A 21,444-nucleotide genomic window follows, 5' to 3' on the forward strand; every position below is an offset into this window, starting at 1 on the left:
ACACACACGAAAAGCAGGCTGGTGTGTGTCCTGTTGCCCACACCACACTCACTGAGTGTGAGCTGGGGTGCCACCTGCCTGGAGGGGGGATCTGACTCTCAACAGGGCTTCTGTATTTGGGGGTGTCACACTCACTGTGTCTGTGTCTGCCTCCACCATCTGACTGGGAGAATTCCTCTCAGGGTTGGGGTGGGCCCAGCCCTGGGTTGGGCCCAGAGGAGATGCTTGGAGGATTTGCCGAGTGATGGATGGATGAGCACTTGGGTGGGGGCCTGGGACCCCCAAAGCCCTCAGATGTCTGGGAAGTAGGGGGAGGTTTCTGTTTCTGGTACCAGGGGCTCTTGCCAGGAAAGGGGGAAAGCTGACTTGACCCATGTGGCTTTTCTGGAAGCTTCTCCCTTCTCTTTCCTCCTCCTCTGTGGGGAGAGGGGGCCTGAGGCAGCAGGGTGCAGACCAAGGGGGGATCTAGCCCATAATGAACAGGGAGGTGGGGGTCTACAAGCCGCTGCCCTGTGGACTGGGCCCACTGGATGTTGAGGGCAGCAAGCAGGCTCCACTTGCACACATCCAAGGACTGGGTTCCATTATCATCTCCATTTTACAGGTGAGGAAACTGAAACCCAGCGGGCCAAAGTGATTTGATTGGGGTCCAGCATTTGAAGGGTCTATGAAGGAGGGGCTGGGCTTGGGGTCCTGCTGGGGGCATAGCAGAGAAGCGCTCTGTGGCCTATAGTTCTCACACTGATTCAGTCGCTGGAACTGGCTCACTGCCTTCAGTTTGCCCCCCAAGGAGCTGGGGAAAAGGGGGCTGAGATCACCCGTCACACCCCATACCTCCCTCTGCTTCCCAGGCACTTGAGAGCTTGGGGGTCCCAGGTACCTACTCAAGTGCTCATCCATCCACCCACCTGGCAAACCCTCCAAGTACCTCCTCTGGGCCTGCCCCAGGGCTGGGCCTCAGCTGGGAGCAAGGTTTGGTGCCCACTCCAACCCTGAGACGGACTCTCGCAGTCAGATGGTGGAGGCAGCTGCGTCATCAGGAAACCATGGCCGGTCCGATAAGCTCAGTGCTGAGGGAGAGGCACAGGAATTGCACTAACCATGACTTAGTGGTCAGGGAAGGCTCCCTGGAGGAGGGGAGGTTTTCTCTGCTGGGACATGCAGTTTGGGTCAGACAGAGCATCACAAATGCAGGGGCTGGGCGGCGGGAGAAGGTGTGGGTGGGAAGGCGGCTGGAGGGAGACCAGGTGTTGGGGGTGTTGGGGCTGGAGGTGGGCAGATGAGGGTTGGAGCCCTGGCTCCACTTGGCTCTTCCCTGTGGCTGGGGTACTGCGTGATTTTGCCTCCCAGAGTCTGTAGTATGGGGGCTCCTGATGGTGCCCTTGCAGGGAGGTCAGGGGGCTGACACCCCTGCACCTGCCTTTCAGCCTGCCTTCTTCCCCGGCCAGCTGGAGGGGTCCTGGGAGGCCCACCCCAGCCCTGATAGCACTGGCTTGTAGCATCCCTATCACTCATGGTCTTCACTGGCTGGAGTGGGGGATGGCAGTAGGGGCCATCATCCCCTATGCCCCCCATTACCCAGCACAAAGGATGCTTGGCCAGCAAAAGGCCTATGATTAATGTTGAGCACCCACCACCTAGCAGGCACTGGCTTGTGGCCAAGGACACCATGTGAGCAAAGCCAAGTCACGGTAGAGACCTGCATCAAGGAATGTGCAAGACTAGCTCATAGGACAACAGGCAGGGAAGGAAGTTAAGGGGCTTCTGCGACTGGGGATTTAGATACTGTGGTCAGTGAGGGCCTCCCTGAGGAGATGACACTTTGAGCAGCAGTCATGTTTGTGAAGCTGTGGGGGGAGTTGCCTCTCTGAGGGCACAGCAGATGCACAGGCCCTGAGCACCCTTGGTACACTGAAGAAGAGTGGAGGCCAGTGTGGCTGGATCAGAGCGAGGGAGGGAGGGAGGCCCAAGAGGCTGAGGAGGTAACGGGGGTCTCTCAGATGGGGACCACAGGGGAGTTTGTTTTTTTCTTTTTTGAGACACTCTTGCTCTGTTGCCCAGGCTGCAGTGCAGTGCAGTGGTGCGATCTTGGCTCACTGCAACCTCTGCCTCCCGGGTTCAAGTGATTCTCCTGCCTCAGCCTCCCAAGTAGCTGGAACTACAGGCACCTGCCACCATGCCCGACTAATTTTTGTATATATATATTTTTCTTTGAGATGGAGTTTCACATTTGTTGCCCAGGCTGGAGGGCAATGGCATGATCTTGGCTCACAGCAACCTCTGCCTCCTGGGTTCAAGCGATTCTCCTGCCTCAGCCTCCCAAGCAGCTGGGATTACAGGCATGTGCCACCACACCTGGCTAATTTTGTATTTTTAGTAGACACAGAGTTTCCCCATGTTGGTCAGGCTGGTGTATAACTCCTGACCTCAGGTGATCGGCCTGCCTCGGCCTTCCAAAGTACTGGGATTACAGGCGTGAGCCACAGCACCTGGCCTAATTTTTGTATTTTTAATAGAGACAGCGTTTCACCATATTGGCCAGGCTGGTCTTGAACTCCTGACGTTGTGATCTGCCCGCCTCGGCCTCCCAAAGTGTTGGGATTACAAGCGTGAGCCATTGCGCCTGGCCAGGAGTTTTTTGAGATGGGATTTTGCTCTGTTGTCCAGGCTGGAGTGCAGTGGCACCATCATAGTTCACGGCAGCCTTGACCTCGCTGCTTCAGCCTCCTGTAGCCGCAGGGGAGTTTTGAGCAGAGGAGGGGAGGCTGGAACAGTGTGCTGCAGGTGGAAATAGTTAATTCTGGACAGACTTGGGCATAGTCTGATGGGACTGATGCGTTTTTGATGCTGTCCAATTCCCAGGGGGCCCAGGTGTCACACTGTTTTCTAGCCTGGTTCCTCTCTCCTCACTGGGAGTCCTTGTGAATACCCTTTTCCCCCAGTGGTTGTCTGGGACTGGAATCCTGGCTGCTCGGCTCCCAGCATCCACCACTTTCTGCCTTTGAGAGATGGGTCCTGCCTCCCCTCCTGCAAGTCTTCTGTGGCTCCCTGTCATCTGGGGGAAAATGGGGGACAGAGGCCTCCCTGCCCAGTTCTCTTGACCTCCTTCAGACCCCAGCCAGCTCAGAAGCCACCCATGTTAAAATGCAGATTCCAGGTTCCCTTCCAGATGTCATGTGCCAGCAGGTCATAGAAGCATCCTGTGCTGTGTTCACTCCCGCTTGAAGGTCTCTGAGCCTTCTCATCTGTGAAGTGGGTGAAGGCACAGGAGGGCCACGTGAGGCTCACACACACACTGCTCGCACAGAGATGGCCTGGGGCAGGGTTGTGAGGCTTTTCCTTCGTAAATCTCACTGACCATGATGCCCAGGATTGTCCTTTGCTCTGGAACCATGACCTTCCTACTTGGTTTCGTGGTGTCCTTTCCTTGATGGTGTGATACTCATTTCTGTGACTTCCTCTTGGAAAACTTGAAATGTTGCCGGCCTGTGAATTCCACAATCTGGAAACTGCTGGCGGGTCACCCAAGTTCCAATGCCCGGCACACATCAGATACTCACTAAAGGGCGATGTGGGGTCTGTGAGCGTCATTTCCAGCCACAGTCAAGCCCCTGCTGTCTTCTAGCCTGGGGCTGTGCCTTCTGCCCGCCGGGTGTTGGCTCTTGCTATTCCCTTAACCTCCAATGCCTTCTCCTCCACCATCTCCACTTTGTAGAATATTCAGCAAACACTATTGCCCCTTACTCTGTGCCTGGCCAAGACCCAAAGATGAAAAAGGAGGAGGGAGGCCTTCTTGAGCCTCTGGTGCATGGGAGCAGGGCAGTGACAACTCAGGAGGGCTGCGCAGGGAGGGGCCTTCTTGCTCCCAAGTCTCTCCTAAGGCTGAGCTCCTAAGGCCCTGTGCTCCTCCCTGCCCTACCATCCCCCTGATAGCCTTCCATACCCCCCAGGAACTCTTTTGCACACACTATGCTCATATTCTCAGGGGAGGTTAGTGGCATTATTATCCCACCTTAGAAAATGCAGACTCTTGCTTGAGCCCAGGAGATCAAGGCTGCAGTGAGCCAGTATGCGCCACTATACTCTAGCCTGGGCAACAGAGAGGGACCCTGCCTCAAAAATCACACACACACACACACACACCCCAGAGAGGGACCCTGCCTCAAAAACAAAACACACACACACATATGCATGGAGACTCACTTTGGGAGGCCGAGGCAGAAGGATCACTTGAGCCAGGAGTTTGAGACCAGCCTGGACAACATAGTGAGATCCTCTCTCTCTCTCCAAAAAAATAATCAGCCACGTGTGGTGGCATGTGTCTGTAATCCCAGCTACCTAAGAGGCCAAGGCAGGAGGCTCACCTGAGCCCCCAGGAGTTTGAGGCTGCAGTGAGTCAGCCTGGGCCACAGAGCAAGACCCTATCTCTTAAAAACAAACAAACAAACAAACAAAAAAACACTGGAGACTGAGGCTAGGAGAGGTAAGTCACTTATCTATGGAAGAGAAGGCAGAGTTGGGACTCAAGCGCAGGACTGACTGTCCCAAACCTCAGGGTGGTGGAATTGCTGCATGGTGGTTCTGCAGCCCTGAGGTATTTCTGGGCAGGATACTGGGTGGCTTTTAGCAACTAGGCTCAGTCTTGATGCTGCCCAGAGGATGGCTGAGAGGCACCATGTTTAGGGAGAGTTTGCAAGGTGAGGACCTTCCTCACCTAAATCCCTTATTACCTTGGGATGGTAATAAGGTCTACGAAAGCGGTCAAAGTTTGGGTAATGTATGGGTTCAATAGGTTTCTCTGCTGCAGGACTTCTCAGAGTCTTTAATGGAGCTAAGCAGCAGCATTCTCTGTCCAAAAATGACTGTCCTTTCTCGGAGTAATCCTTCTTTGCATTGGCTGCCAGGAAGCTCAGAGACAAGTCTGTGGCAAGAGGGACTCGTCTGTCTTATAGCAGCTGTCTCCCTCCCGGCTCTTTCTGGGTGTCTCCAACCTGACTAAAATCATTTTTGGAAGGAGGCAAGGCATCTTTTGTTTTTTTAAGACAGGGTCTCACTCTGTCGACCAGTCTAGAGTACAGTGGCATGATCTCGGCTCACTGCAACCTCTGTCTCCCAGGTTCAAGCGGTTTTCCTGCCTCAGCTTCCCAAGTAGGTTAACTTTTTGATACCAGACAGTAAGCTTGGATTAAGTATTTTCCATAATAATGCTCATTCATTCATTCATCCATCCTGGCAGCATCCACTTCAGGTTCTGAGCTAGGGTGAGGGATTCAGCCATCCAGGACAGGATCTAGAATTTGCTCTGCGCCTTTTCAGACCCTCTTCTCCTCCTCCTCCAGTAAGAAGGTTAACAGGACCTGCTTACAGGCCCCCTATTACTGAAAGCAAACTGAACCTCCAGTTAATGTCCTGCCCAAGGTTTCAAAGGTAGTGAGTGGCAGAGCTAGGCCCAGGCTGCCAGATGCCTCCTTGAGGGCATGGGTGTGGCAGAGGCATGGCTGGTGCTGGAGGGTTGACTGAGGCCTGTCCCACTGCTGCTGTACACAGATGAACGTGGGCTCAAAGGCCCTGGGGGAGATAGGACCACCAGGGAGCTAGTGTGGCCTGGGGGTTCCCGGGGGAAGGCGGTCTCTCCCCAATGCTGGTCTGGGCCTGGCCCTTGCTGCTGGGATGTGTCAGATGCTGTCCTGTGTCCTGCCCTCTAGCATCCCAGGAGGAGGGGGCCAGCCAGCAGGCCTGCTCCTGTTATGAGCTTCCCGACCTCAGAAAAAGCTCAAGCTGATTCCTACAGCCCTGAAGCCCCATGGTGGCTTCTGTGGCAGCCTCACCTGTGCCTCTTCCTGCTATCTCACCAGAGGCCGTGCCATCAGCCTTGCTCTCCACGCAGGTATGGTCATGCCACCAGGGCTCTGGCCTTTGACTGGTGTGTGCAACCCTGCCCTGCCCCCATTTGCCTGTCTCAGCCCTTGCTAGGGTGGAAGCTCCATGAGGGCCTGGCCAGTCACTCTGCTGAATGCCTGAGGGAAAAACCAGTAACAGACCCCACTCAAGGTGGTTGTGAGGACCTGGCAGGGTGGGGGTGTGGCCCAGTACCTCGGAAGACTCTAGGAGGGCCATCCTGGCCCTATAAATGTTTGTGCCAAGGCAGGTCCCCTGTCCCTCAGCACACAGGAAGGGGCAGTAGGTAGCAAGACAGTTTCCAGGTGACAGCATGAGGGCAAGTGAGTGAGGCCTAGAGAAGAAGGGTCTGTTGCCTCCAGCCCGTCACATTCCCTCCGGGTGGGCTGGACAGCTAGGTGGGAGAAAGAGGGATCCTCAGGTAGGCGGGAGTCAGGGAGAGCTGCGTGCCCTCATGAGGCTAGTGTTTCATCTCCACTTCTCAGATGAGGGGACTGTGGCTCAGAGACCTTTGCAGGGGGACTGATCATTGCACAGGGCCGTCTGAAGGGAGCCTGGGACTGCATTTCCATGTAGGCCCTGGGTGGATCTGGAACCTGGCTGGCTTTCCTGGCTCCCCCACCCTTTGGCTCCCTTATGTTCTTGGCCTTCTTTTCACAGCTCAGAAGCAGCCGAGTAGTTGGTCGTGTTGTCTGCAGTCGCACTGAAGCACATTTTATTTTGGCTAAGTGACATTCCTTTGTTGTCCCTGTCTTGTGATTAATTAGGGTAATAGGTTGGTTATATTATGTGGAATTTATTGCAGGATGGTAAGGGAGCATGTGACAAAATGGAGCAATAGTTCTGTAAGGCTGAGAGAAGCTGGGTGTGTACCCTGTGGCTGGGCCACTCGGAGGGGACTGTCATGCTGTCAGTACTGTAGTGGGACCCAAGCAGGCTTTACTCACCAGCCTGTTAACAGCTGTGCGAGTCAGGCCTTTCGCTTGTGTTAGCTCACCTTGTGAAAAAATGAGCTCTGACTTAACAGATGACAACTAAGGAATGGAGAGCCGAACCCCTTGTTCAGGGTTGCATAGGAAGTGGCAGGGTCAGGGCTGAATCTTAAAACTTAGAGGGCAGGGCCTGGTGTGGTGGCTCACACCTGAAATCCCAGCACTTTGGGAGGCCAAGGCGGACGGATCACCTGATGTCAGGAGTTCGAGACCAACCTGGCCAACCAACATGGTGAAACCCCATCTCTACCAAAAATACAAAAATTAGCTGGGTGTGGTGACAGGCGCCTGTAATCCCAGCTACTCTGGAGGCTGAGGCAAGAGAATCGCTTGAACTCAGGAGGTGGAGGTTGCAGTGAGCCGAGATCACGCCACTGCATTCCAGCCTGGGCAACAGAGTCTTGAGACTCTGTCTCAAAAAACAAAACAAAACAAAACAAAACCAAAAAACTCTAGAGGGTAAAAGAACTGTAACATCTGGGATAAAGTTAGCTGTTGAAATAAATACAAGTCCTACTGTTGGAGTAGTGTCAGAGCTGGCCTGCATCTTTGACTTTGAGACTTCCTAGCAGCCAGAAGAAAGAAAGAAATGGATTATTTCCACTGGAGCCACAGTGGCCGTAACAAACAGAAGCCATCTATTTGGATGCTGGAAATGGAGAAGACTTGCTCCCTAGAAATAGATGCTGCAGGATGTGGTGGGTGACATTCTGTTCAAACCACAAATACCTGAAATGATTTGGCCACTGTGATCACCCAACCACAGTATGGCCTAAGCTGGGTCCAGGGAGCAGCTGTTGCTGGCCTGGCTTGACTTTTGAGGGAGGTGGAATAGCGGGCACGTGAGAGAAGGGAATCTCAATCCCCCACAGCTGCTGACACAGCCCCCAGACTTGAGCTTGGCTCCCCCATCACCCATCCCCCCATATAGCTTAATCAGATGGGCATCTGGTGGTCCTTCCCTGCAGCGGCCAGAGTCCAGAGCCTGGGCTGTGCAGGCTGAGGTTTCGGCTGCAGCAGGGATTGTCCTGCCCCCGTGTGCCCACATGTTGCAACCTGGCTGGAGCCTCTGGCATAGGATACCCATACCGCCGGGTAGCTCAGTGGTAGACCCGGGCTCTGATACTTGGCAGGCTTGGGTTGAGATTGTGGCTCTAGGCCTGGGCGGCTCTCACGGACTGCTGTGGGGAGTCGGGGAAGAACTCCTGGGTTGTGCTCAGCCAGCAGGCAGGTGGCAGCCAGGCTGGCTATGGGTGAGGACGGGAATCCTCTTTTCACCACTGCCTGCCTGCTCAGCAGTTCCTCAGCTGCTGGGGGTGGAGCTGGCTTGCAGGGGCCAGAGTCAGAGTGAAACCGGCAGCTCTGCTGGTTAATCTCAGCACTGATACTGGGGACTACGCCTGGAGCGGAACTGAAAGGGAGACCAGGTCCATTCCCCTCCAGGCCTGGCCTATATCCTGCCAGTGATCCTTAAGGCCTGCAGCCAGTGGGGAGGGTGGAGGCCAGGCAGGGCCAACTGGAAAAGTAGCAGAAGGAAGTGGCCACTCGCACCTTACCCATCTTGCAGACAGGAAATGAAGGCTCCGCAGGGCTGGCTAGCTGTGAAAATGGGCAAGAGCACAGAGGCCCCACTCCCTGCACTGTGTCCAGTGCCCATGTGGATGCCATGCGAGGCCTCACTCTGCCTGCCCCTTCCTGGCTGCTGGACCTCCGGGAGTGGGAGGTGAAAATGCCCTGGCTGGTGCTGGTCACTTCAGGTTGGAATGTTCTAGTCATGCAGCTTTCTAGTGAGAGGCTGCAGTAAGCTGTGGCCAGTGTTGGTCGTTCCTGCAGTCATTACTCTCCTCCAGCCTGTTGTGTCCGCCAACCAGAGCAGGCCTGGGAGCTCCCAGGAGACCTGCTGAGAGGGCCCAGGTGGCCATCCTGCTCCTGCCAGGATGCCCTCTTACCTCACTGTTCATTGACTCCCCTGCAGGTGGGGAAGAGGGATAAAGGAGGTGGCCAGGCCACTGGGTCATGATCCTTCCAACAGAGGTACCTGCTACCTCTGTGTTTAAAGCAAGGTTAAGCTTTTGGGGGTTAATAGCACTAGCAGCTCCAGTCCAAGGTGTGCCCTTTTGGGCTTGGGTGGAGGTTGGATTACCTGAAGCCACGGTGGCTGGAACATCCTTTGGGCCCGCCTCTGCTTTCCATCCCCCTGCTCCTGGTTTGTTAGGGGCTATAGTATTTTCCAGGAACACCTGAATGGAAGGGGACCAGTGGGACCACTTCTGTCCATTCCTCACTTCATCTCTTTCTCCCTTTTCTTCTTTTGGTCATCTTTTCAGTCTTATCACAAGAGGAAGGGGAGGGGCAAACCCCCTCCTGAGCAGATTCCCAACCGGAAGCAGCTGGCTCCTTGGCTGCAGAGTGCCCAGCACAGGAAGCATCTGCAGGGTCAGTCAAGACCTGGGAGCAGAGTTCCTGCCAGCAAAGGAACAGTGGCCAACTCCTAGCCACCCTGCAGCCCTATGTGCCGGGTGTCCTGGGAAGGTCCAGGGCCAAGATTTTGTGGTTTTACAGTGGCTGTAACTTGGGCTAGCCATGCTAGGCTCTGCCCCTTTTGGGCTTGGTGTGATGAGAGGGTCAGCAGCTGGCATCACCTGGCTGGGCAGGGAGCTCTTTGCTCACCAGTGGGAAGAGAAACGGATGTCAGACACATGGCAGAGTGGAAATGTCCCCAGGTCGAGGTCCAAGGGGCTGGCCTTCTGCCAGCACACGCTGCTTAGGACCTCAGTGTGAATGGCGTTCAGGAGGCTAGGGTAAGGCACCCTGGACTCACTACAGGCTCAGAGCCTGCACAGCAACACCATGGATACTCTCTCTAAAAGGGGGACTCCTGGGGAGACTATAGACAAACTCAGGCCTGGCTGGAAAAAAAAGCATCAGGAACAAGCTCTGAGTACCCCATCTTGGTCTCGTAGAGTTCAAGGCCCAAGCTACAAGCAGCTTGCTCCAGCATCCAGGAGGTCCGGCGGTGCACACGCCTTGAGATGCCTGACAACCTCTACACCTTTGTGCTGAAGGTGAGTGACAAGGCTTTTCACACCCTGGGGCAATACAAATACATACACATACATCAGACCCAACCCTGTTCCCTTCCTTCCTGCCAGGTGAAGGACCGGACAGACATCATCTTTGAGGTGGGAGATGAGCAGCAGCTGAATTCATGGATGGCTGAGCTCCGGGAGTGCACAGGCCGAGGGTGAGGTCCCAGGCCCTCGTCCCTGGCACGACCTTTGCTGCTACCACCCCCTGACCTGCCCAGATTCTTAACCTCAGCCTCTTCTCCAGCAGGCTGGAGAGCACAGAAGCAGAGATGCATATTCCCTCAGCCCTAGAGCCCAGCACATCCAGCTCCCCAAGGGGCAGCACAGATTCTCTTAACCAAGGTGAGTAAACCAATGGCTAGGCCATTGTATTCTGGGTATGCTGGAACCTAGACTCAGCTCAGGACATAAGGCAGCCCCCTGCGACCACCATCACCCATCTTAATCTAACAGGTGCTTCTCCTGGGGGGCTGCTGGACCCAGCCTGCCAGAAGACAGACCATTTCCTGTCCTGCTACCCCTGGTTCCATGGCCCCATCTCCAGAGTGAAAGCAGCTCAGCTGGTTCAGCTGCAGGGCCCTGATGCTCATGGAGTGTTCCTGGTGCGGCAGAGCGAGACGCGGCGTGGGGAATACGTGCTCACTTTCAACTTTCAGGGGATAGCCAAGGTATGGGGCGGGGCAGGCAGGACCGTGCCACTCCTCTCCACTGGAGTTCAGGGTCCTAGAGGGACAGCCCGAGCCCACCATCCTCTCCTCCCACAGCACCTGCGCCTGTCGCTGACCGAGCGGGGCCAGTGCCGTGTGCAGCACCTCCACTTTCCCTCGGTCGTGGACATGCTCCACCACTTCCAGCGCTCGCCCATTCCACTCGAGTGCGGCGCTGCCTGTGACGTCCGGCTCTCCAGCTACGTGGTAGTCGTCTCCCAGCCACCAGGTCTGACCCTACTGCCCTTTGCTAAAGGGGGTGGCTGACACTGGGTAGAGGCTTGCTGCAGACAAGGTACAGGGTACAGGGATCTTGTTCTGTGTCCTGTCAGCACTTGCCTTAAGACTGATGGTGTGGTCTCTCTCGGTCACTTGTCCTAGGTTCCTGCAACACTGTCCTGTTCCCTTTCTCCCTTCCTCACTGGGATTCAGAGTTGGGCCTTCCCCACCTTAGCTCTTCTGGCTGTCCCCGGGGGCTCAGCCCAGAGGGTCTCCCAGGGCGATCCTCACCCCCCGAGCAGATCTTCCACCTGGTGCCTTCGCCCGAAGAACTGGCCAACAGCCTGCGGCACCTGGAGCCTGAGCCTGTGAATCGAGCCCGGGACTCGGACTACGAAATGGACTCATCCTCCCGGAGCCACCTGCGGGCCATAGACAATCAGTACACACCTCTCTGACCAGAGAGGAATTCCAGGCCTCAACAGCTGCCCTTGAGGAACACAGGCAGAAGTGTGAACTTGTGAATGTAATTGATCTTTCCTTCCTTCCAGAGAGAGATTTAAGGGACACTGTTAACTGCTCGTGCCAGTTTGGACGTGACCCTTCTATTAGGCCTGTTGAAGGGCCCTCCTGTAAGTTTCATCTATCATCTGGCTTTCTCCTTATTGTTTACAGATGTAGTTCTTGTTAGAGGATGCCGCTAGCTCCTGCCCGGGGTCCCTATGCCCAGTCCCTGTTACTCTTAGAGAAAGGAGTTGGGGTGAGGGCCAGAGCTGGCAGTGGAAACTTGTTCTCTTTTTCACTGACACTGTCACAGCAGATGACAGACTTTCTACGGGAAGTGGGGGTCATCAGGAAGCCCAGAACACTAATAAGCGGTTCTCCCATCTACCGTCAGTCCATGTGGCAGGTCTACTGTGTCCATGCCACAGATGACCACACCTAATCCTGCTTCTACTCTCAGCTTTAGGACAAAAGCTCTGTCAGAGGGACAAGCTGAAGGTCAAAAATGATTTTAAACATTTTACCTCAGACTAATTTCTTTAAAGGATTCAGGTTCAAAACTAAACCACTGCTTATTTCAGTGCACTGTTTCAACTAACACCCATGCAATTTTTGTAGTCGGAGAGAGCTATGCAAACCCTACCTAATTCACAGTCTGAGCCAGCATGCTGACTTGTCTACTGCATCCTCGGGACAGTCACTGCTGCTGAGCGGCCACTGTCCTTCCTAAATGTCAAGAAGTGAAGTATGTCACCCTTTCAGGGAAATTCAGGCAATTACTGAAATAGGGTGGCAAAGAACAGTTCTACCCTGGTGCCTTACGAACAAAAAACTGGATTCTGGTTTACAGCAGCTTTACAGTGATAGTTAATTTAACTGGGGTTGGGGGAAGAACAAGCAAAAAAGGAAGAAGGACTCCTGGGCCCTTTCTAGTAAATCCTTCAACAACAAGGCTGGCTCGGTGCCCTCCAAGCATCTAATGGCTTATTAAATTATCCCACAAGTGGGTTTTGGGCTCCTTTTTTGAGCCAAAATGGAAGCTGAGAATCTGGTGCCGTAACTAATGAGAAACTCTTTTAATAGCCCACAATCAGTGTTCTGTTCCAGCTGGCTACTGCTTCATTGGATTGAGAATGTATCCCCATGCACACATGGGCGCACACAATCTCCACCATCCAGGGAGGTCCTGAAGTCAAATCTCCATCTATACAAGTGATACAATTCATGGGGGGCTGGCTCCTCCCAGAATCTTTGTCTGGAGGCTCAGAAACAAGGGGGCAGTGACAGTGGAATCAGCTGCTCTTGGGTGCCAACAGAGCCATTCAGTACAACCCCCAGGCTCACGGCTATGGCTTCTAGGAAACTGGGAGTTTAGATCAGCTTTACAGATACATCAATCAGAGGCTAAAATGAAACCTTGGCCTAAAACTCGCAGGACTGACTGCCTGGGAGGAGGGTTAGGTCTGCTCCTTCTACTTAGTCTCTGTACTCCAAGAGGTCAGATTTCTGCTTTGGGTCTTTCAGAGGGTGGGGAAACAAACCCCTCTGCACCACTGTTTTTCTTTTTTTTTTTTTTGAGACGGAGTTTCACTCTTGTCAACCAAGCTGGAGTGCAGTGGTGCGATCTTGGCTCACTGCAACCTCCACCTTCCTGGTTCAAGCAATTCTGTCTCAGCCTCCTGAGTAGCTGGGATTACAAGCGCCAGTCACCACGCTCGGCTAATTTTGTATTTTTAGTAGAGACAGGGTTTCGCCATGTTGGCCAGGCTGGTCTCAAACGCTTGACCTCAGGTGATCCATCCACCTTGGCCTCCCAAAGTGCTGAGATTACAGGCGTGAGCCACCATGCCCAGTCTGTACCACTTTAGTACCAACACTCCTGGGTGATTTCATGGACCCTAAAGCAGACCTGACACTGATCCAGATTTGCAGTCCATTTTTAAGGACACCTGTCTTTATCTCCTCAAAGTCAAGCAGCTTTCTCTGGAAAATGAATGCTAACTAGTGTGAACCAAAAGAGTAAGTAATAGTCTGAAGTTTTTTAAAGGAGAAAGCTCAAAAGTCATTGGTCCTCCCCTCCGCACAGGAAAGATGCCCAGTAGATAATGAACCAAATTAAGTTCCTTCCCTCCAGCCAGAAGTTAAACATCTGGGATATGACGTCTTCACACCAGGGGCACTCATTTCTTAGCAGCCTCTCTACACATACCTCTCAGGTGGTGCCAAGAGGCACACCAGGTAGAGCAAACTTGGCAGCTCTAACAGGCTGCAAAGTACAACTTCAGATTCCGTGGCAGAGATTTGGAAAGCACCCACCTCCAGACTGCTTCCTTTCTAAACTCGTCCAAGTTACCAGGACAGCTCAAATACATGCTGACAAAAAACTCTCATGGCCCTAGGAAGAAGTGACACTAAGCCAACGCCTTTTCTTTGTGCGGGAGCAGACCCAGCTGATGAAGGGGTGGGCAGCAGTGTGGGGCAGGCACCCCACTGGCTGCAGCTAGCCCACCATAGGCACAGCACATCCCACCACTCTCCTTCTAGTCCCGACCAGGCCCCAGCCAGCAACTTCTACCGAGAGCCATGGCTCAGCACCAAACTGGACAGTAGACATCATGATCCCTCCAGTTAGCTCTAAAATTACAGACCCCACCAGTAGAGCTTGACAGCTCCCGGCACCATCACTTCCTTCATCTGACTTTATTGAACTTTTACAAACTAACAGTCACCAGCACCAAAGAATTAAGTCAACTAACCTGCCTTGAATTTTAGACCAGCAATCCATATGGCTTTATCTGGTATAAATCTTCTGCCTTTGATCATTTCTGGACCATAGGAAAAAGGAATAGCAATCATTAAAATCTTGGGCCAGAGAACACTATTTTTACATAACAGTTTCTTAACCTAAAGTCAAGGCCTTGGACTCTTCCCTGAGGGTTGCCTGCGATTCCTTCATGCTTTCTATTCAGGGCTAAGTCCCTTACTGCAAATGTGTTAGCTCTAACATCTCCCACAAGCTAGAGGAACTTGCGAGTATATTAACAAGGACACATCTGACATCCTGTATTTGGTTAGAATATACAGCACATTGTGATAACAAAGTGGATTCATCTTGTATCATTATAGGCAGAAGGTATTTGGCAAATTTTTATGTATTGTTTTATGTACTGTACAAGTAACTTATTCTTGAATAATGCAAATTTTGCTATAATGTACAAATTGCTATATGTGAATTAAAAAGTTTTCAGAATCTTGATTTGCTGTCACAATATTTAAAGGCTCAATTAAGACCATGGTCTCTCTACAAAACCCTTGCCCTGCCCAAATACTTGCTCTTCCCTTTGTCCTCCCCACTGCAATCTGGGAATATTAACAAATGCTTATGAGTCCATCTATGTCAATAAGCAGCTTTGTACATCTTTGTGTCTTTTCAGCCTTCATGCCCTCTGGATTTCTTTATTGCATTTTTTTTCTGAGTGTCTCCTGCCCCCTACTGGTAAAATAGGAAAATGCCTGAATTGGGAACTTCCAGCTAATGACACTCATTTTGGTTCAGGAGATATTAAAAAGGAAGCTTACAGAATTGGTGCCAGCTCGAGGATGTGGAATTTCAGTGCTGCCCAACTCTGGCCAACCTTCCTCCTCCTGAAGCAGATCTCTAATCCACCAAAGAGAATAGCTCAGTCTTGTCTTTTTCTAGAGACACCTTGAACCAGAACTAAAGGTGAAGAAGAAAAATCATTTGACAGCTACCTTCCGGGATATTAAAAACACACCCTTAGCGCACCTGCTTTGATATTAAGTATCCTACAGTAGAAGTAGCTTATACAGACACACACTAACTTGATCAGTTTTTAAAACTTTTTTTATTTTTTAAATTTTTTTAAAGTTTTTATTTTATATTATCTACAAAGTAAAAGTTTTTCCCTTAACTTAAAAGTTGAACCACTGTAGACAGTGATCACCTCATCAAACTTGATTTATAAATAATAATCCGTCAGTTTGACGGTAAGAATTTACTGAACCTTTGTCAAGTTTAGTAAAAGGGCGTTCCAAGTCTTGATTTTTTTTTTTTTTTTTTTTTAAGCAGTAATAGCAGCAAGAATCACTCTTGTTACTTCTTTTGCTAGCTGATGTGTTCATGACTTTCAAGGGTTATTAAAAAATAAATAACTTCCAGTTTCGGCAAGCAGAGCTGGGGTACCTGTGGGACTCTGAAACAGCGTATGGAATTATGGAATAGCCCCCAAGTTCCTAAATGCCTCTACTCGGTCCAAATATCTTCCACTGCAAGTGAACTGTTAGCATTCCTATTGGATGTTACAAGAAATCAACATATATATTTTAAAAACAAAATAAATGAAATTCTAGTTTTCTGTGCTTCCAGTTGGTAGAAGCAGTAGAAGGGAGGAGGGAATTTGGCCTTTCGGTTCCTCCAGGGCAGCCTTACAACTGCTGTTGGTGGTGGGCTTGTACTGTAAAAAGAAAAGCGAACATTGAAACAGAAAACTGGCAACACTACACATCAGCCTAGTGTCTCTGCAGCACATGATTGTAAACTATCCTCGTGCTAGCTGAACAAGACTCAAAATTGAATTCGCTTTCCCCCCTCCCATCTGCACCAAAGTGGGGAGGGTTGGGTGGGTGGGTAGAAACAAACCAGTCAGACGTAAAACCACTTCAGGTAAAACTCCCAGAAGACTTGTTCATGGGTTAGAAAAAAAGGCCTTAACAAACCCCCTCCCCAAATATTAGCCAAGCACCAGTACTGCTTTCAGAATAACAGGTCAGACTGTGAAGTATCGCCATGGCAGCCATCAAGTAGTAGAGCACAATCACAGGGCGCTCTCCCCTGGTCAGGGCATAGGCTGGGGCTAACGCTACACTCAAAGCCAGTCCATCCACAGCGCTTTCTCAGCAGTATCTTCTCCAGAGCTACAATCAAACTCTGCCATGGTAATAACCCCCCACATGTCAGACTTTTGGGACTCAGGAAGGAAAACACTGCCCTGTCCAACCTATCATAACAAGGAAGGCCAACTGAGTCCTAGGCATGCATCAGCTACACAGAATGCTGCTGCTGCTGCTTCTCATCAAGCCAAATCCTGTATACCATCAGAACACACACAGACTCGGCTCCCGGAAGCCTCAGGCCCTGATGCTAAACTGATCGTCACAGTCCCTCCTGTGCACACTCCTGGATGGGTCTTGCTAGTTCTCAAATGTGGGCTTGAAGCACTGGCCCTGCCTGCCATTCCACCTGTGCGAGCAGAATGCTTTGGGGTGCCCCGGCGGCCCCTGCACACACACGCCTCACCTGAAGGGTGCGTCATATAGGGGAAATGCGCAGTTGTCGAGACTGGAATGGGCTGTAGTGCACTTTGAGCGAGGGCGGCCTGGGGACCGCCGGGTGGCTGTGTCGTCATTAGCATCATTGGCGCATGGGCAGTTGGATGAGAAGGAACCATTCCTGACTGTACATGAGCCTGAAACAGAGAGCTCTTTTACGCATACAGGCAACATCTCCGGCTTCAACAACATGTCAACTGTGTTCCTTTCACTGGGCTGGGACTCTCAGGAAAGGGCAATGGTGGGCCTCAGGGCCCAGTTCTGTTCTCTGGGGACAGTCTCTAGTAGATTATCTGTTGACCTGAAGATGTGCTTCACCTTTGGGTAGATCCTGCAAGGAAGGGTCAGGGAGCAGGCACCAAGTGAGCCTAGGTCGAAGTCAGGGCTGTGCTGTCCTAGCCCTTGACATTTCTGATCATTGTATTCTACATATGGGGTAAGATCTTCACAAAGATTAGACACCGGATCCAAGGGTAGCTTTCTCAACTTAATATCATACAAGATTCAATGATGCTTCAGAATCAGGCTGCCATGTGGGGCCTGAGGCAATTTTGCAGATAACATCCCTTTCAAACAGGAAAGCAGATTACTACATTAATAAGCAGAGACTGTCACAGTCCAGTATGTGAATTACTTGGACCTCTGTTCATTTGCCTCTCTCCCTCTGCTTCTGGCCTGCTCACCAGGCAGTGAAAAGAGACTCTTAGGCCCCCGTGACTCTCTGAGAGATATGCTGATGGAGCAGGAGGAGTTGGAGTTTTTAATGGCTCCAGTGAGACGGAAAGGAGTAACCTGGAAGATCTGGGCCAGCCCAGTGTCTCTGTACCAAGTTCAACCTGGTCTCACTCACTGTTAAATTGGAAAGGTGATTTTAGTCAGCCCAAACTAGCTGGATTCCAGCTCTGCAGGGGGTTGGCAGGGCCAGGAAGAGCCCTTGTTTCCTTTTTCCCACACTGTGCACTGTTCTAGACTATGATGAGCCTTGGATGAAATGCTGTTTTTACTCTCACGTATTCAAATGGGTACATGGCATATTTGAGCTTCCCTGTGTTAACCTTTTTGCCCTTTCAGCACAAAAACACAGTGAGGTATTAGGGATCCCTGACTTACATGTAAGTTCACATGCCTACTTAGCCACCAGCCTCTGCTAGACACCTACAGGACCCCAGCTCTTATGAAGCTGACTCCACCAAACCACGCTGGCCGCCACGGACCAAACCGGCTTCCCTCCCCACTATCAAAAAGCAAATCAACTGCAGTGCGCTACACCACAGAACCTAAACTTTGCAGGGTGAGGACGCCCAAACTTCCCAGAGCTGTGGAACTCTACTTACAAGGTAGCCTTCTGAGAGATAGATCCAACTGAGTCGCATCTCTAGCCCACACCTTGCCAGAGCCTCACTGGCGCACTATTTAACAGGAAATGGAATTCATTGTGGCAGGTCTCACTTAGACCCGCCTCAGAGAGTTCTGTTATGAAGTAGCAGAGACATCTAATACAGCCAATTCACCCGTAACAGCCCCAGGGAGGGCCTCAAGGCCAGCGTTAGAGCCCAACTTCAGTGCAGCTCCTTCTCCTCATTAAGACAATCCCCTGGGCCCTGGAGTGCAGGGACCTTGTCAGCAGCTGATGCAAACAGCAACCACGGAGATGGCAAGCACACCTTTCACCTGGAGCAGCTGACACTGGAGGTGAGCTCCCAAGTGCTTCCAGGGCTGCTCTTCAAGAAAAATGGGACCACCTGGGTGCTTCCAGCTTCTAGTTACACTGCACCAATGTCCAAGGCCAAGCCCTCTCAAGAGTACAACTTATGGTCAAAGCAGATATATGAATAACCAGGGAAAACAATTGGAGAGATGTGTCTGGAACTCATGTGAGTAACAATCAAGTTGACAGGCCCCAGTAGTCACCTCGGAGAGCTGAGACTCTGTGAAGGCCATCATCCCCGCCTGGCTTCCGAGGTAAGTGTGTAGAGGGGGATATATATGTACACATATATAGAGTAGTGAGGCTATATAGACGTAGCAAAGCAGACACAGAAAGGAAAGAAGGACTGGGTTGCATTCCAGAGTCAAAGATATTTTTAAGGTCTCAGTTGGAAAACTAAAGGACTGACCAATCAGCACCTTCACTGATCCCATGACAAAACCACACAAACATTCCCTTAGGGCCAGATCACGTGTATTTGAGCGGGAAAGGGAGACAGGCAAATGGCATGACACACAGGGTTTCCTAGCTGGGAGAGCCTCTAGCTGCTTACTGATAACCTTCACATTCTACTTGGCCTTCACAGAAAGTTGGCTAAAGCTGGTTTACCTGAGGTACGTGGGCCATGTGGGGTGGGTTGGTATACGCCGGCTGAACGTGAGAAGGATGGATCGTAAAGACGGTCTGTTGTGCTGCTGGGAAACTATTCTGTGGCGACTGCGTGTTGGAGGCAGGTGTCATGGAGGGTGGAGTTGGTGCAAGCCCCGCGTGGTAAATGGCTGACTGCTGCTGTGGACTGGCCAGATGGAGAGCCTGGGCGGCCTGGTGCTGATGGTGCTGCAAAGCGACAGGAAAGAATTGAGAGGAAAACTTCTTTAATGAAAAGCAGCCAAGGGATACTCACAAAGCTGAGCTTTGCACATGTGGGCCTATGATGAGGGGCAATGGAAAGTACAGGGGAATGTACAGGATGGTAAGAGCAAGGCTGGAGGTGCCTCCCATCTGAACATTCCTTTCTGGGGTGCAGAAGCCTGATTCTCGGCCTGGCAGTTAGAAGCTTCTGAGCATACTAAAGTTAAACAAGACTACTGCCCCAGGGAACTGACAAATATCAGAGAGTCTTTACCTCCATTAGCAAATATAATTCAAGAAGCTCATAGGAAAATAACCTCATCACATAAACCTTAATTAAAATTTAAAAGTCCCAAGCAAATAGGAATTTGCCTTATGAACCTTATGCTAAATTTGATTTTTCATTAACGCAAGTTTCCAGAGCTTATCCAATCACCTATTATCAATATGTATCTTAAATGTGATTCTTAAAAAAAGCAACCACCCCAGGGCACAGCTGTATCCATCTTCATGAGAGTGGACATGCCATGTGTTCTGACGATGCAATACCTGGCACCTGAAGAAAGCACTCAGATACTAGGATGAGGAAGCCACTCCATGCAGACCTCTGAGTTGCCCTTACCTGAACAGGGCTGGGTGCAGGATGACTTCCACCATGTTGGCTTTGCTGCTGTCCAGTGGGGGTAGCTGAAGGCTGAGGGTGTGGAGTATGTGGGTGCAGGGTAGCGTTAGGGTGCGCATACTGCTGAGCAAGGGAGCCCGTGGAAACTAAAGTGAAAGAAAAAGGAGCATGTACACAACCGATGTGTGACAACCTGCATCGCTCTCTACACTTCATCAACTGAACTTTCTTGATGGTTACAATGCATAACTCACGCCACTACCAATTTCTATAGGTGACTCCATTTAAATCATCCATTGTCTTGAAAAAATAAGTGTAGCTATTGCTTAACAGACTAGCATTTGGTTCATATAATACAGCTCTACATATGATATTAAAATCAAATTAGTTTGCTTTTACTCTGAACAGTCACTAGGTTTTCCCAAAAACACGACTTGAAGGCACAGGCAGAAACTACTCAAACAAGTGCATTTTAGGCGCACACTCTTTAGCTCAAGGCCATCATCTGGCTAACCTCACCATGCTACTGCCCTGGAGCAATGTCCTGAGGGCACAGACTGCATTGGGTGTGGTGGTGGTGGGGTGTGGGCACTGTGTATGGTATGTGGCAGGGCCAGGGATCTATCATCAGGGCCGAAGGCCCACAATCTCTCTCAGCTAATCACAGCAGCCCCTCTGCCATTCAGTTTACTTCCCAGGCCCTAATGGAGGATCTCCCACCTTTGCTTTATAAAATATAGAAAAGTAAACTCCCTTCTGAGTGCCTCAGCCCTTTAGAAAGAAATTTATTAGAGTAACTTCAAAGGACAACATGATGGGCCAGTTTAAGTCAAAATAAAGATAAGAACTGAAAGCCAATTCTTTGTGAATCGCAGCATGGGCCAAACCTTGGTACAAAAACCATTTCTTCATGTCTTTTTTTTTTTGAGATATGAGTCTCACTCACTCTGTTGCCCAGGCTCACTGCAAACTCTGCCTTCCAGGTTTAAGCAATTCTCCTGTCTCAGCCTCCCGAGTAGCTGAGATTACAGGCATGCCACACCACACCTGGCTAATTTTTGTATTTTTGTTTTTTTTTTTTGGAGACGGAGTCTTGCTCTCTCGCCCAGGCTGGAGTGCAGTGGCGCGATCTCGGCTCACTGCAAGCTCCGCCTCCCGGGTTCCCGCCATTCTCCTGCCTCAGCCTCCCGAGTAGCTGGGACAACAGGCGCCCGCCACCGCGCCTGGCTAATTTTTTGTATTTTTAGTAGAGATGGGGTTTCACTGTGTTAGCCAGGATGGTCTCGATCTCCTGACCTTGTGATCCACCCGCCTCAGCCTCCCAAAGTGCTGGGATTACAGGCGTGAGCCACCGTGCCCGGCTAATTTTTGTATTTTTAGTAGAGATGGGGTTTTGCCATGTTGGCCAGACTGATCTCAAACTCCTGACCTCAAGTGATCCGCCCACCTCAGCCTCCCAAAGTGCTGGGATTACAGACGTGAGCCACCGTGTCCGGCCTGTTCA

The 21,444-nt window shown here is 51.4% G+C and overlaps 2 protein-coding genes across 23 annotated transcripts in view; one reads left to right on the forward strand and one right to left on the reverse strand.

The window, feature by feature from the left end:
* The window catches only part of SH2B3 (SH2B adaptor protein 3), a 44,741-nt gene extending 30,076 nt beyond the window's left edge, over positions 1-14,665 (forward strand). For 2 of the 3 annotated variants that reach the window (XM_003907164.5, XM_009181734.4), the window contains 6 exons: positions 9,854-9,955; positions 10,043-10,134; positions 10,227-10,321; positions 10,433-10,647; positions 10,744-10,915; positions 11,068-14,665. In XM_003907164.5, coding sequence (XP_003907213.1) covers positions 9,854-9,955; positions 10,043-10,134; positions 10,227-10,321; positions 10,433-10,647; positions 10,744-10,915; positions 11,068-11,363 — 972 coding nt within the window. In that variant the 3' untranslated portion in view covers positions 11,364-14,665. Of the gene's footprint in view, positions 1-9,853; positions 9,956-10,042; positions 10,135-10,223; positions 10,322-10,432; positions 10,648-10,743; positions 10,916-11,067 lie in introns of all 3 variants that reach the window. The other variant, XM_009181733.4, reaches the window with a different exon arrangement.
* ATXN2 (ataxin 2) overlaps positions 12,894-21,444 on the reverse strand; it is a 155,529-nt gene continuing 146,978 nt past the window's right edge. For 12 of the 20 annotated variants that reach the window (XM_021922950.2, XM_021922947.2, XM_021922945.2 and 9 more), the window contains 5 exons: positions 19,941-20,086; positions 19,076-19,303; positions 18,093-18,167; positions 16,727-16,895; positions 15,257-15,884 (listed from right to left, as the gene is read on the reverse strand). In XM_021922950.2, coding sequence (XP_021778642.2) covers positions 15,856-15,884; positions 16,727-16,895; positions 18,093-18,167; positions 19,076-19,303; positions 19,941-20,086 — 647 coding nt within the window. In that variant the 3' untranslated portion in view covers positions 15,257-15,855. Of the gene's footprint in view, positions 15,128-15,256; positions 15,885-16,726; positions 16,896-18,092; positions 18,168-19,075; positions 19,304-19,940; positions 20,087-21,444 lie in introns of those variants that run through there. The other 8 variants (XM_021922943.2, XM_021922941.2, XM_021922937.2 and 5 more) reach the window with 4 other exon arrangements.

Source organism: Papio anubis, chromosome 9 (assembly GCF_008728515.1).
Source record: "Papio anubis isolate 15944 chromosome 9, Panubis1.0, whole genome shotgun sequence".
Taxonomy (NCBI): domain Eukaryota; kingdom Metazoa; phylum Chordata; class Mammalia; order Primates; family Cercopithecidae; genus Papio; species Papio anubis.